This window comes from Tamandua tetradactyla, chromosome 26 (genome assembly GCF_023851605.1).
Source record: "Tamandua tetradactyla isolate mTamTet1 chromosome 26, mTamTet1.pri, whole genome shotgun sequence".
Taxonomy (NCBI): Eukaryota; Metazoa; Chordata; class Mammalia; order Pilosa; family Myrmecophagidae; genus Tamandua; species Tamandua tetradactyla.
In genome coordinates, this window is record NC_135352.1 from 36,871,889 (window position 1) to 36,885,154 (window position 13,266).

General features: G+C 37.1%; 1 protein-coding gene across 1 annotated transcript; it reads right to left on the reverse strand.

The window, feature by feature from the left end:
* Window positions 1-391: 391 nt before the first annotated feature.
* On the reverse strand, window positions 392-9,733 carry SPCS3 (signal peptidase complex subunit 3). The gene is made up of 5 exons (XM_077144460.1): window positions 9,479-9,733; window positions 7,996-8,071; window positions 6,002-6,076; window positions 1,437-1,552; window positions 392-547 (listed from the first exon to the last, which is right to left on the reverse strand). The coding sequence occupies exons 1-5, from the start codon at window positions 9,619-9,621 to the stop codon at window positions 415-417; spliced, it is 543 nt and encodes a 180-aa protein (XP_077000575.1). The 5' UTR covers window positions 9,622-9,733; the 3' UTR covers window positions 392-414.
* Window positions 9,734-13,266: the final 3,533 nt, after the last annotated feature.

Consider the following 13,266-nt stretch of genomic DNA (forward strand, 5'->3'; position numbering starts at 1 on the left):
CATCCAATCTGAACTTGCATGAATGGAAGGCATAAAATGCTGAGTTCCTGTAACTTTACAGGCACCTGAAAGTTTGAACCACTCTTCCTGCTCACTTTATATTCTATAAAGAATAATGGAAATATAGGGAATAATCAAATATGTATTTATTACAAATCCTTATTATTATGAAGTTGTCTTATTCTATAATACTCCACTTTGGTGGCCTTTCGTTTTTGCTTCGTTTGTAAATTTAAGTTTAAATAGCCCATTAACCTTTCCCTTTAAATATGCCTTTTGATGTTAATTCTTATAACACCAAAACTTAAAAAGCATAATAAAATAACAATAAAAGCAAATGGAAATGCAAGGGAAGAGACAGATGAAATACAATTCATTAAGTATAAAAATATTTTGCTTCAAATTCAGAATAATTTAATAACTCTTCGTTATTTCATATGTATCTGGAAATGGGACAGATACATGTCCTGATCCTGTCACAAGAGGTAGAATTCCAGCATTTGGTACAACGTTCCAAGATAGAGTTAAGGTGACATTCCTGTTTCCTCTGTAGAAAGACAGAATAAACAGAATTCAGCAGAAACATTTGTAATTCAATGAAAACATTTTAATCCGAGCACTGAGACAGCAAATACTTTATAACCAGCTATTCCTAATAGGAATCTTCTTCTGCAAACATAATTATTTTCTCCTATCATTCAAAATCTAAGAACAAGCAGGTATCTCATAAAGACCTAACTAAACTCACAACGATCAGCAAAAAGTTTAAATAAGTAAAACACAGAGAATGTAAAAAAAAAGGAATCAGAAGACAATCTGAAACCTTATCCTACCATTATCTAGATGGGCAAATACGAACAAATCAAAATCTCTCATGGTCTCAAGTTTTTCATCTGCAAAAACAGGTTTGGTCATGATGGCTTTCTCGTGGTATATAAGAGCCAAAAATGACCTGAGAGATAAATTATTCTAATTCCCTCAGAGGAAACTGAGGTTCCGAGAAGCTGAGTTAAGAAAACCAATACTACAACCTCAGTATCAACCCCATGGCCAATGAGCTACTTTCTTGTTATGGTTTTCCTGGAAAGCTCCTCCTGAGTTCAGAAAGGAGCCCTTTATTTTGACAATCACAGCCCTATTCCCATATGGGCATTCCTATGCTCCCATGCACTTGAGAATAGAAGCTAACGTCTGTTAGTTTGACTACTACATTTCACGTACTGCAAGAGACCCAAGCATTTATCTTAGATCCCAGTTTGTGTGGCAATCTTTCTATCCAATCTTCCAGTTCAGACCTGTAAAAATCTTTTTTCTCTCACAATCTTCTTTTTTACCCTCTAGTATTTTTACTTTAAGGTAGAAATACACTGCATCTTTCCCTCCCTCTTCACATCTCATTAACTGTAAAAAACAAAAGATGTAGAAGAATTGCTTACTTGAGACCATTTCCATCATCAAAGAAAAAATATTTTGTTTTCATATCTTTCAACAGTAGCTTCGGATTATCACCTCTCAGAACAATCTTGTCCCAAAGGACAACTTGGTTCAGAGCCTACAAAATGAAAATTAATTAGTTAACTCATCAGAAATAGCATCTTATCACTTCAAATTAAAAGTCCTGACAAGCATATAGTTGACTTCTTAGGACTTCATAGCTTAACAAAGGTTCTAAACTTGTATGTTCTCCAAGAAGTGAAGCCTTGGGGAAACATAAGGATTAAAATCCCTGAGAGGTAGGTATTCTTTTAATATACTTTTCTCTGTAAAATTCCTGAGCCCCTCCAGCTCAGCGTGCACCTTAGTAGCACCAGGGAAAAAGAGAGAACTAATGAATCACTGTTCCATCACACTGTTAATGTATGTCACTGCTGCCAGACTAGTTCATGAAAATTCATGAATCCCTAAGGATTTAACCTTATAAAGGAAAAACAAAACAAAAAATTATAAAGGAATCACTAAAGACATGAAATCTTGTTAAGACCTTTCTCCCCCTTAAGTGTTAGATATATAGGAACATCATTGCTTTATTGTGGCACAATTCTAGATGCTTTACTGTGCAATTTTTTTAAACCACGACGCTGAACTATTATAGACATGTTCTATTTATATTAAAAGAATGTCTATTTATGCAAAATTATGAGAAAGCTAGGGGCATGAAATGGAGAGAAAACACATTTTTAATCTCTACTAAATTCCAAGGAATTTGTTCTTATTAGTTGGTGAGATCAATCACCTCAGAGTATGGTTGACTACATTAACTAAAAAGAAATGTGGAGCAGTTACTTCTAATGAAGGGTTCAAGCCTATTCCTTAAAGCTTCTTTCTAACATTAAACAGAAACATCAAGATGGGAGAACATCAAGATGGGAGTCAAAGATACACCAAAATGAAATGATTTTTTATGTAGATATATTCATTCAGCAAAGGAATAATCTGTGAAATTCCAAATTGCATTACCTTACTAGCCATGCTTGAATAAGCTAGAATTATGAATATAATTTAGGTATACCTGACAAAGAAGGTGACAAATTTATCTGGATAATTTTTCAGACTTATACAATATGTGTGTTACAATTGTTACTCCTATTTCAGCTTCTATGTTAAACATTTTATTGAGTCTCAAGAGCAAAGATCAAAACTTATTATTCATTCCAGAGGTGCATGGGTAGTTCAGTGGTAGAATTCACACCTGCTGTGCAGAAGACCCAGTTCGATTCCAGACCCATGGACTCCAAAAAAAAAAAAAAAATCAACAAATGGTGCTGTAAGAACAGGATATTCACATGGAAAAGAATGAAATGTGATACCTACCACACAGTATACAAAAAAAAAATAGAAAACCTTATTCTTTCCAGTATTATTAGTGCCTAACAAATACCAAACATAAAATACATGTTCAAATCAAATGTATAATAATTTTAAGTGCTAAAAATTCGAGCTAATGAATTAAACCATTAAATAGATAAAAGAAATTAATTTATCTCTTGAAAATGAATACAGTTCAAATAAAAGGCAGAACAAAGACCCAACTTTAACCACAAACTACCTCCTGACTACACTGATGACAAGCATAAGCGTAACACAGAGAAAATCAACATGTAAGTACACTTTATTATCACATATTTCACATTCACATTTTGATTCACCTATCAGAAGTATTCACTTTATACTCTTAGCAACAATTATGTATTTAGAATTTTAGTACACAGACTGTGACATCACATAAAGAGTAAAATACTATGTTTATGCTTTTTAAATATATTTTAAATGGCACATTTATATCTGCCTCCAAGCCTTCCTAAGTTAGGCAAATAAGGTCAGTTCATTTGTGTTATCTGTTCTAAAGTATCTACATTCTAGAAAGTTATCTCCAATGAGATTACGATGTTTAATATTTCCTATCTCAGTTCAAAAAAAGCAACTAGTAACTCAACAGTAGAAAGCATCAAAAACAAAGACAATTAAATAACAGATACTAAAGTAGGACCTAAGATTTCCATTTTAGCAATATTTATAAAAATAGCTCAACTAGCACCCTACCTACAAAAAAGATATAAATCAGACTGGACTAATAGTTTTAATCATAAACTAGTAAGTTTTAATAGGTTTTCATCTAATAGTTTAATAGCTTTTAATCATAAAACTTATAGTTCTAATCATAAATATAATTTATTATTAAAAAGACTATTTTCAGTACTTAAAATGGTGAATCCCATACAACCTCATCACAAAGGAAAGCATTTTCTCAGTAGACATTGATTACTGGTAGATATATGGCTTACAAAGACTACCAAAACCAGCTAATTCCATGTATTAAAACATACACATCTATTTTTGAGGATATTAAAATAATCTGAGATGACTCAAAAAACAGTAATCTTCACAGCTTTTGATTAAATCTCTGGATAATGAGTTTTAAACACAAGTCAGACACTGTATGGATTCAAATACTTGCCATCTATCTCTCTAATCCTAGCTGTGCAGAAAGGCTATTTTAGCTTAAAATGTCCTAAAGCTGAAGTTGCTATTTCCTAGGCAACTATGTTCAGCAATATCCTTTCTGATCTTTCCACTGGAAGTGGTCTCTGAGGGTTTTGTGATTATTATTATCTAAGTTTTTATTTTCCTCTTTTAATTACATTCACATATATAATTCAGTGCTGTTAATTACACTCCCAAGAATGTTTCATCTAAACTTTACAATCAACTTCTATAGAAATTCTGTACAAATTAATCATCGCTCCCCATTCTCTACCCCATTCTATCCCCTGGTAACCTATTATTCTAGATTTTAACTCTATGAGTTTGCTTACAATAATTAGTTCATATTAGTGAGATCATAGTATTTGTCCTTTGGTGTCTGGCTTATTTCACTCAGCATGCCTTCAAGCTTCATTCATGTTGTTGTATATCTCGGAACTTCATTCCTTTTTACAGTTCAATAATAAATACTCCATCATCCATATATACATTTCGTTTAACCATTCATTGGCTGATAGACAACTTGGGTTGCTTCTATCTTTTGGCAATTGTGAATGATGCCACCATGAATATTTGGTGGCAAATATCTTTTCAAGTCCCCGCTTTCAATTCTTCTAGGTGTGTGGTCTACACACACACACACTTAGTAGAGGGACTGTGAAGTCATATAATAATTCTATATTTAGCCTCCTGAGGAACTGTTCAAACTGTCTCCCACAGCTGCTTCACCATTTTACATTGCCAAAAGCAATGAATAAGAGTTCCTATTTCTCCACATCCTCTCCGACACCTGTGGTTTTCTATTTTTTTTTAATAACAGCCATTCTAGTAGGTGTGAAATGTATCTCAATGTGGTTTAAATTTGTATTTCCCTAATAGCTAGTGATCTTATCATCTTTTCATGAGTATTTTAGCCAGGTGTATATATCCTCTTTGGAGAACTGTCTATTCAAGTCTTTTGCTCATTTTTTAATTCAGTTGTCTTTTTATTGTTGAGGTCTCTGAGGATTTTTGATGAGAAAATATTTTAAGCATAAACCAAAATACTTATCTTTATTTATAAATTATGTATATAGTATAAGGTATTTACTTATATACCTATTATCATTAATTAATATCATCATTAATGCAATGAATGCAAGTTTGTATTTCAAATAGTCTTCTTGACTAATGTTGAATTTTCTCAGCCAACTTCTTATCAGATCTTCTGGGTTGTCTTTTTGTTTTTATAATCTTTTCATATGACTGAGCAACTCAAAAGCGGAACAGAAGCGTCAATTCTGCAGTTTTCCTGTTGTTTGCATGTGCTTGAACTATTAGCATTACCTTCAATCAGCAATTTCTTTGCAGGAATCTTCTGCTGCCATCTGTCTATTTAGTGATCAAGAGTTTATTTAAAACTTGATCAAATAATTTACTTAATATTGCAATTCTTTGCAAAATGTTGAAAGTGAATGAATGAATGAAGGTAGATCAACCTCTTATCTACAGAATTCCCTTTCTTCTCCAGAATATTTACATGTAGTAGGAGGCATGTACCCGTGTCATAGGGAATAAGCCAAGCATTAATGTAAGTCTATACAGCAAGTAACGGTAAGGTTTAACTTTTTTCCCTTTTGTTTTTAAATTAAAAAACCTATATATAGAAAGTCTGAAGGTTTTTTCCTTATATGCCTATGGATTACCCTGCATACACCCTATTCTGGAGACCACAATACGAGCAAACTATATAACAGACAGAAAAACAGATAAACTTTTTTTATTAGAGCAATCTCTCCAAGGGCTCATGATTTTTACCAGGCTTCTCAGGCCTGATAAAAATTTTGAGTATACAAAATTTACATTCTTTCATACAGAATGAGATTTTGAATAGCTATTAAAACAGTTCTAAACAGGGCGGGTCACAGTGGCTCAGCAAGCAGAGTTCTCGCCTGCCATGGCACAGACCCAGGTTCGATTCCTGGTGCCTACCCATGCAAAAAAAAAAAAAGAAACACTTCTTCTAAACATATATACTTACATTAGTTTTTGTTGAATATTCTGCTGATAAATAAAGAAACAACTGCTTAACATTCCAATCAAATATATTCTCGAGATGTAAACAAATTAAGGAACATATAAATCATAAAGCAGGGAACAACTTTGAACAGAACTTGGATTAATTATCCATAGCAATACTAATACTAAACAGAAAAAGGAGAGGTGGCCCCCAAACATACTAAGTCGCTTATTGTATGTTAATTAAAGGGAATAAACTAATTTAATAAAAGTCTCTAGAAGAAAATATAAGATACAAACCATTCCAAATCCAAACAAATATCAGCTTGATATTATTAATATTCTCTTCTGTTCCTTCAAGCATTACTACCTGAAATACTGCACATAAGAAAATGACAAAGAAAGACAACATTTCATTTCCTATAATATCAGGAGAATAAAAGAAGCTGTAAGACCAACGCATTGAGTCTAAAGGAAAGAGAACTTAATATTTAAAACATATGGGATTTCTCCTGGAGATCTAAAGTATACCCAATCTTACAATTTAAATTTACCAATATGCAAACCTAATCAAGGCTCAAATAATTAAACCACATATAATAAAAAAATTCTACATGCTGATTTCGGTCATAAAAACTTATGTCAAAATGTTTCAATACATGAAGCCCTTTGGTAAGGACATGCAACTGAATACAAACTTGGCCACGTTTCGCTTCCCCAGGAGAAAAAATCCCACCAGAATTAACCAGAAGAATGGTGCCACTATTGAGAAGTGAACTGAGTTAATATTTGGCTTTTTAGCTTACAAGCGAATTGTTGTAATTTTATTATATGCATTTACTTACTGACAGCAACACATTACAACCAATTTTTAGATAGCTGTAGCCAGTAAGAATCACTGGCCTGGAATTTAGAGGTTTAGACAGTTCTCTACAAGCACAGGTACAATTTGTTTTAGCAGCGGCATTAAGATCTAAATAAACTATAAATGATGAGACAGAATATATATAGATGAGATATCAGGAAATTTGACTTACATTCACCAGGTACAAAAAGTTACTATTTTCACATAGACCCAAATTCCCCGTTACCTAGAGTACATTAAAAAAAAAAAAATTATAAAGACTCAAAAGCAGACATACAAAGTTTAGTATATGAGTTTTCTGATAGCACACTTTATTTCCTGAAAAACTGCCTATGGAACCAATTTCTGATCTACTTATAATTCATTTCTAAAAAATCAAGTTAAAAATATCTCTATGGTAGCAAAGAGGTACATAAACTGCTTCAACCATTCAGACCTGATCCAGTCTCCTTAACCTCCAGGGTCTTAAAAAGGTAGGTGAGATCAGGCTACCACCGGCAAAATATTAATCTAAGACCCTAAAAGAAAATTATATTGGCCAAAATGATCAGTTGTCAAAAGGGAGAAATTCAAGATAAAGAAAAAATATTTAAATCATCTGTTTTGAAGTAACTATTTTACCTGCTCACATTTACCTGACCCATATTATACAAGTCTTTATAAAAAGAACTATAATGGCAAACTGCTGATACGGTTTGCCAATAATCATTCTGTTAATGGCCTTCCAAAGCACAACAGATGCAATTCACCTTTTCAGCATGTTTCTCTGTGCTACCATAAAATACGGATATGTTCTTTAGGAGTGTACATGAAATATTCTTTCTAGATAGACTGAGCCCTGGTAACATTTTTACATCTTCAATCCAAATAATCTATTTTTTCTTTCCAAAACCCACTTTCAAACTCTTTTTTGTAATTCTGGATCAATTTAATGATTCCTTCAAAAATGTAAATACTAACTCATGAATCTACAAAGAAGTTTTCCTAAGGTGTGATCAAAGAGGCATTAAATGACTTGAGTAATAAAATAGGCACAGAAATATTCAAGGCGTGGTAGGTTCAGTAGAATAGTCATAATATCCTCAAAATCACTAAACATTGGTCTCATTAAATAACTATAGAAATGGCAATGAAATATTTTCTTAAAGGATATCAGCAGTTATATCAAACGTAATGAAACCCAGATCACTTCGTTCTCTAGGTCCAGTGAAGTCTTCTACGTTTTTTCTAGGAGTAAAGATAAACATTTTACCACCTTTCAAGCATAACAATATTAAAAATTCACAAGCCCATAAATCCTTAAAGTGAAAGACAGTATTTAGTCATGTGCACATGTATAGCAGCAATCCTATGAAGAAACATATAAAAAAAAAATCAAGGAAACCTACAAGCTTCGTGAAAATAAGGTAAACACTGTAACCCAATATAAAAATAGGTCTCTTCCATACACTTCAAGAGAATGCTTTTCAAGACCCAGGGGAGATAAAAACTGCTTTAAAAGAAAAATAAACCGTAAATACTTGATGTAAAGCAATCTGGTAGGATGGGTAGAATAAAGCTCCATATATATACAATGTGGTGTGGAAAATGAAAAGAAAATGTTTAACAACCCTATTTATCGGCTGCTTACTGCGCAGCAGCCGGCCCACTAAGGATTTTTCACAATTATCTCAATGTTCGTAACTAGCCCGTGAGTTAGGTAGTACATCCACTTTAAACAAGATGAAATTAAGGTTCCAAATAGCAAGAACCCTGCCCAAAACACGAGCAGCTGGCATTCGCTGGGAGCTCGCAGTGCGCGACGAGGGGCAGCGCTGCCACGGCTCTGGGAACCGTGTTTAACCAACTGCAATACAGGGGGGGAAAGAGGGGGTGGGGGAACGGGGTAGTTGCAAGAAAACGGGCTTCTCGTTAAGAAATAAAAGCGAGAGAAGGCTGAAGAACCTGCTAGAAGATGGGCTCGAATAGAAGGAAGTGAACAGCAGGGGGAAAAAAAGGGGGGACTGAAGAAGAAAGAAAAGTATCAAAAGTAAAAAAAAAAGAACAGGAGCGAAATGACACTGACATTACGAAATTCTATATTCGTGTGTGCGGCCTTTTCCCAGATTTATTCAAACTTAAAAAAAAAAACAACGAAAACCACCCACCCACCCAGCCCTCTCCCGCTAGGACGCGGAACTGAGCGCAGCCGAACGGCACGTCTCGCCCACTTCCGAGCTGCCGGGGCGCCTTCGCAGCCCGCCGAGAGCGGAGAGGCAGAGCCTGAGGGAAACCTCGAACCCGGCCACGCCCGGGCATTCGCAGCGCTGAGGCGTGGAGCCGTCGGCCGGGCTCCTCCGCGCCCGGCAGCCCCCAGCGCGCCTCCCCGGCCCCGGGCGCCCAGCGGCCTCGCGCGCCTCCCCGGCCGGCTCTGCGGTCGTGGTGCTCCCTCATTGGCCGGGGCCGGCGGGGGCGAGAGCGCACCGCGGAGGAAGCGGCGGCGCCGGCCTGAGGGACGCGCTCCGGTCCGACCCGGGAGCCAGTCCGGGACGGGGCGGCGGAGGGCGAGCGCCCCGGCTGAGGGGGGAAGGACGGCGCCCACCCCCGCGCGGCCAGGGGCCCCCTCCCGGCCGGCCGGGCCTCGGCGGCACTCACAGCATGATCCGCGAGACGTGCAGCCGCACCGGGACGCTCCGGTCCTTGAAGGCGGTGGTGATGAAGCAGCCGAAGGTGAGCGCCGCCATCACGCTCAGCGAGAAGGCGAACAGCGAGTTCGCCCGCGAGAGCACCGTGTTCATCGCGCCCGTCTCCCGCGAGCCCCGGCCCTCCTCGCACACCCGGGTTCCCTCCCGTTCCGGCCCCGGCCGCGCTCCGGGAGATCCGTGCCCGCCGGCGCCGCGCGTGGTCCGAGAGCGCGCGCCGCCGCGGCCCCGCCTCCTGCCCGCTCCGCCGTCGGGAGCGCGCGCGCACCCGCCTCGCGGGACTCACCCACCGGGCGGGCGGGACCGCGCCTAAACGGGCAAACCCGGCTGCCGATCCGCCCCTTCTCGCGCGCCTCTCGCCTCCACCAATCAGCGCTGAGCAGGGGAGGGGCGGGGCTTGGTCACGGAAGGCCCGCCCTCCCGTTGGTTCTCACCCTCGCCCATCCCCGGGCTTGGAGAAAAGGGGTACTGGTCGACCGCTCTGTTTTAGTTCTGCTGCCAGGTGCTTCGGAATTGCGGCTTCTTGGTTATGTTCCGTTAATTTCCAATTAAAGCCGGAAGCAAAGGAAGATGGTTCAGAGTCTGTCGTGTGTTGTATTTGGAAGCAACACTTTACAAAAACGCCTCTTTCCCTTTGTCAAACATGGTTAAATTGGGGGTTTATGCTTTCCTGTGGGGGGGGGGAGGGGTGAGAAGAGAGGGAGGGAAAGGGGACACCCGGGTCCCGAAAAGCAGGCCTGTGCATCAGCCTTCAGCCTTTACTTTCCACCTCCAACGTTAGTTCCAGCCCTAGAAATACTTTGCCCTGTACTGACAGCTAAAGCTGCTTTCAAAGAAAAAGGTTGATATTGTCAGTTCTAAATATTTGCATTTTAACGGGGATTTCCGATTAACAAAAGAATAAATAACCTCACTGGGTTCTTAATGGCTATAGAATTGCTATATAGCAGAGTGTATAATAATTTAAACTAAACAAGCTAGCAATAAATAGTGGAATTAATTAGTAAATTCCCAGTACCCTGAAGGGCTTGTAGTATTCAGAAGGCGCCAATCCCTGACTTAGATATACACGCTGTCAACACCTTTGTTCTTTTCACAGCTGGGAATTTTTGTAATTATAAAAATGGGATTCAGAGAGTCTAGTAATCTGCTAAAATTATTTTTGTTAAATTGTGCATCCAGAAATCAAAAGAGGTTGAGAACACCTGGCCTAGAATATCATAATTGCAAACCACAACATGATGATCTAACACTGACATTGGCTCCTGTTGTCTCTGGTTGAGCCCCTGCTTCTTTTCAACATCTGTTATCATTTGATTAATTTTCATATGGCAATGCAGTTAAGATTATAACGAAGTGCGTACAGTGTGCCAGGTATAGTTCTAGACCTTGAGGATGCAGCATTCAAGTGACCAAGTCCCTGCCCGAATAGAGCCAACTATGAAAAATGGGAAAATTATAAACCTAGGGGGGGGATCTTTAGTTGAGTTTAAAACATCTTTCTATCTTCTAGGCAGCACTTATGGTGCTGTAAGAGATACAGAGATGTGTACGAATTACTTGCAAGCCTTATGAAGTTTATAATCTAGTCAAATTAATAAGATAAAAACAGAAATGTGAAATGATAAATACCAAGGAAAGATAGAGAACGCCTTGGGTTTCAAAGTTGATGTGGGACAAAGGCAGTCCATGTAGAAGATTTAACACAGTGCCTCTGTAATTCATATCAGCTGTTATTCTTACCGACTGACTTAGAGGAAGGGTGCTTATTGCTACAGGTACTGATATCCAGGAAGAATTTTGCAAAAGATATTGAACTTCCAAGTATAGTTATGTCTAAGCAATACCCTGTTAGTCTGGTCCAGCTAAAGAGTGTGTGCATAGGATTAGGCAAATAAGGCTAGAAAGTTTTCAGGGGCTTATTGTGGAAAACTAGGCTAAGAAGTTGAAGCTTTATATCACAGGATTTGATGTATTAGACAAGAGTAGATTCACTAAACTGGCAGCCAATTATAAGTTCTATGTGGAAGGTAAGTGACTGAGGATGGTGATAGTGACATTGGAAAAAGAAAGACTGATGAGAAGGACATTTTTGAGACAGAATCTATGATTTGGCAATTCCTTAGGTAGGAGTGGAATCTGCAAAATATAGAGTGAAAGTGGATTGTTAAGGCACAAATGAAACTAATATTATTGTTATGACACCATGGTTTAGAACTTGAGTAACTGGGAGTGACAAAAAAAAAAGGTAGACCTACAAATGAGGCAGGTTAGAGATGGGATAGGGGATTCTCTTTGTCTATTGTATTTTCTTTTCCTAATTTTTCTTTGGATTTTCCAGATATTTAATTATATCGTCTCCATTAGTGAAGACTTTACCTTTTCCTTCCCAATTATTATACTTCTAATTGTTTTCTCTTGTTTATACTATTAAACCAGTCCTTAGACAAAGTTTAAACACAACATATCAGAAACTTCAGAATACAGCTAAAACAGTTAACAATAAAATTAAAATTAAAATATGTCATATACTCAATCCCCAAATCTAGTAAACCAAACTAGTGGAGTTTAAAAAAATTGATACTGTTATAGTGATGATGGCACCTGGTATCCTTGTCTTCTTCCTGACCTTTGCAGAAACATACCTTTCATTTCTCCATCGAGTGAGATGCTGGCTTTGGGATGGAGAGCTGTGTGTGTGTGTATGTGTGTGTAAATGTGCATATGTGTATATCATTAGGCGATATATATTTCATATTGATATTTAGGAAATATCCTATTTTATTAAGCTTTTAAAAAAACCATGAATGAGTGTTGAATTATTTTCAAGTGCATTTTCTTTACCTTTGGAGGCGATCATATGATTTTTCTCCCTAGCTGTATTAATATGATGGGTTATAGAAATGGGTTCCCTAAAATTGAATTATTATGCATTCCTGGAATAAACTCCACTGGGTAGTGATGAATTATTTTTTAATACACTCTTGAGTTCTCTTTGCTAATACATTATTTAGGTTTTTGTCATCAGTATTCATATCGAAATTGATCTGTGGTTTTCATTTTTGGTTGCAAAATTATACAAATGACTAATTAATAAGTTTTCCTTATTTTTCTATGTGCTGGAATAGTTTAAGTAGCATTGGGATTATTTGATCTTTAAAAAGTTCGTAGTATTACCCTGTTCTTCTGAGTTTTTTGTTTGTTTGTTTGTTTGTTTGTTTTACATGGGCAGACCACAGGAATCAAACCCAGGTCTCTGGCATGACAGGCAATAATTCTGCCTGCCACTATTGCACGGCCCTGTTCTTCTGTTTTAATAGTTATTAATTAATTCTAATTATGTATATTTGTGCTTTCTCCCTTTTTCCTTCATTATCTTAGTTAAATTTGTTTCCATTATTAAATCTTTTCAAAGAGCTAGCTTTTACATTTACTAATTTATTTTACTGTTCTTTGTTTTCTAATTCATTATTTTTTCCGATAACATTATCAATTTTTTTAAACTCCACTAGTTTGGTTTACTAGATTTGGGAATTGAGTATTTGACATATTTCAATTTTAATTCTATTGTTAACTGTTTTAGCTGTATTATGAAGTTTCTGATATGTTGTGTTTAAATTTTGTATTTCTCCCTTGTCTAAGGAGTGGTTTAATAGTATACCTGTATAAGTGTAGTGAGGGTATCAGGTTTTTTTTTATTGTTTAATATGTTTTTATTTCATGTAGGCAGAACATACCGTT

What these genes read in the sequence shown, in the direction of transcription:
- SPCS3 (XM_077144460.1), bottom strand. Translation starts at nt 9,621, where the DNA reads ATGAACACGGTGCTCTCGCGGGCGAACTCGCTGTTCGCCTTCTCGCTG. An exon ending in CGTTTGATATAACTGCTGAT is followed by an intron (nt 6,077 to 7,995) that starts ATCCTTTAAGAA and finishes ATTTGTTTACAT; the next exon opens with CTCGAGAATATATTTGATTG. An exon ending in GATGATGGAAATGGTCTCAA is followed by an intron (nt 548 to 1,436) that starts GTAAGCAATTCT and finishes GTCTTTCTACAG; the next exon opens with AGGAAACAGGAATGTCACCT.